The following is a 2,388-nucleotide window of genomic DNA, read 5'->3' on the forward strand; positions in this document are numbered from 1 at the left end:
GCTCACTGCCCCCTAGTGTGTGTGCTCACTAGTGTGTATGTGGTGTTTCACTTCATGGACAGGTTAAACACAGAGGTGAAATTTCCCCGTTGTGGGACTAATAAGGGAATCTTAATCTTAGAATCTACACTACAATCACATCTTGAATGCTTAAAACATAAAGTTAAAACTTTATTTACATCAAATGCAATAATGTTTTATACATGCTAAATACGCTTTAGATTAAAACAACATGCTGTATGTAATCATGCAATTTTATGAGGGAGGTGATTTTTTTTTCACTTGTGGATTATTTTCTTATATATATATATATATATATGTGTGTGTGTGTGTGTGTGTGTGTGTGTGTGTGTGTAAATTAAGGCTTCTGTTGTTGCCAGGCTTGCCAGGCTTGTCACAACACAAACACTGATGACATTTTAGCCTAATGTGACAGAGCAGGCTAAAGAGGCAGTCTTGCTTTATTTTATAATCCATCATTCATCACTGTGCATTGAATAAAACAAGTGTGCAGATAAAAACCACCCAGTCAACACTCCTTAAATATTTGAGAATGGTATTAATGTAATACAGTTACAGTGCAAATTAATACAGCTACCTAATACTTTCACTTTTCCACTTAAACTGTAAATGTACAAAGCTGATTATCTCACACTGCTGTAGTACTGGCCACCATATAGCACTCACCTGGATTATCCAACAGAAACCAGTATGCATCCAGATATTAATTACATTTCGGTGAAATACCCAGACATGTTTTGTCTCCAGTGCTGAGACTAGTCATCCCATTGAAGTGTATCAGGCTTGATAAAATGTTATATATGATATTGATATGATATTGGGCTCTAATATACATGTAGCTGTTTGAAAGTACTATGAGAAGGCTACATATGTTTCAACGGAGCTCTGGCTGAAAAGATAAGGCTCTATGTGTGTCGACGAAGCCCGAGCTCGGGGCTCTGGGGTCCCAGGAGAGAGATGGGCCCCTCGCTTTAGAATAAGCTGAGGCCATAATAGCAAAAATCAGATGTAAGCCATACCATAAGATGTTTTCTCGTGTGAATGTATATGTTGAAGGGAGAGTTGAGGCCCTAGCTGCCTAGCTGCCTTGTCAGCTGTAAGAATAAGCCTTTCCAGATGTTTTCACATGTTAATGTATGGATTTTGCGTTATGTGTGTGCGTAAATTTTGTTTAAAAAGCTGAAGCATCTTGGACTTGAAGGAGATTCCACATTGGCTTCTGGGTCTCTGCAACAAGGACTTTAAGCGCTATCTTTAATTTGAAATAAAGTTGTTCGTGTTTAAATCCAGAAAGTGTCTACAGAGCTTTCGTCTCCCCACCTACACAACTGAGAATAAACAACATCACAAATAACCAGATCATTAAACATATCGCTGCTGTCGGAAGAAAACCTTGTACCTCCAAAATGGGAACTTTACAGGAGAAGGAAAAAACCTACTTTACTTTTAATGTAAGTCAATGGAACCAGACGTCTTTCTAGGCAATTTTGGTCCATTTCTTTTGGCCCATTTATCATGAAAGTTTGATACAATGTAAAGGACAAAAGATATTGTCAAATTATGCAAAAAAACTGGAAAATGACAAAAATGGAGATATGTGGCTTTGTTCCGACAGCAGCGATAGATTGATTAGTCTAAATTGGATGAGTGACGAGGATGGACAAGATTAGAAATGAGCAGATCAGAGGGACGGTGAAGGTGGAGCAGTTTGGAGATAAAGCCAGAGAGGCCAGGTTGAGATGGTTTGGACATGTGTTGAGGAGGAATAGTGGATATATTGGGCAAAGAATGTTGGAGATGGAGCTGCCGGGTAGAAGGAGAAGAGGTCGACCTCAGAGAAGGTTTATGGATGTAGTGAAGGTGGACATGGAGATGGCTGGTGTGAAAGTAGAGAAGGCAGATGGACACTTCAAATGCACAGGTCTTCATACAGCATACATTTACGGCATTTGGCAGACACTCTTATCCAGAGGGACTTACAACTTGATTATTTTGCACAGGGAGGCCAAGGTGGTGTTGGGAGTCTTGCCCAAGGACTCTTATTGGTATAGTGTAGGGAGCTGACCCAGGTGGGGGATTGAACCCCAGCCTACAGCATAGGAGGCAGAAGCGTTAACCACTACACTATCCAACCACCCTGGTGGCATCCGTTGAAGTCTTTTGCAGTCCATATATGATCTGTATATTACTGTAGTGCACAATTTCCAGCAAATCTCGGAAGGCTGGGGGAGCTATTTTTCACACACCCAGTGTTTTTTATAAATACACTGGAAGTCATTCCAGGAATTTAAAGGATGCGCCTCAGTCTGGACAGAAACACAGTTTTGGTTACCATTAGAGTTGTTTGGCTGATCTTGCATCCAATAT

The 2,388-nt window shown here is 40.3% G+C and overlaps 1 protein-coding gene across 1 annotated transcript in view; it reads right to left on the reverse strand.

Annotated features, from left to right (window-relative positions):
* Positions 1 to 2,222: 2,222 nt before the first annotated feature.
* Positions 2,223 to 2,388, reverse strand: part of LOC119263457 (C-type lectin domain family 4 member E-like) — a 9,130-nt gene continuing 8,964 nt past the window's right edge. Inside the window, exon 5 of the mRNA XM_037538343.1 lies at positions 2,223 to 2,388. Within this exon, the coding sequence (XP_037394240.1) occupies positions 2,253 to 2,388 (136 nt within the window). The 3' untranslated portion in view covers positions 2,223 to 2,252.

The sequence above is a fragment of the Pygocentrus nattereri genome, chromosome 5, assembly GCF_015220715.1.
Source record: "Pygocentrus nattereri isolate fPygNat1 chromosome 5, fPygNat1.pri, whole genome shotgun sequence".
NCBI lineage: Eukaryota > Metazoa > Chordata > Actinopteri > Characiformes > Serrasalmidae > Pygocentrus > Pygocentrus nattereri.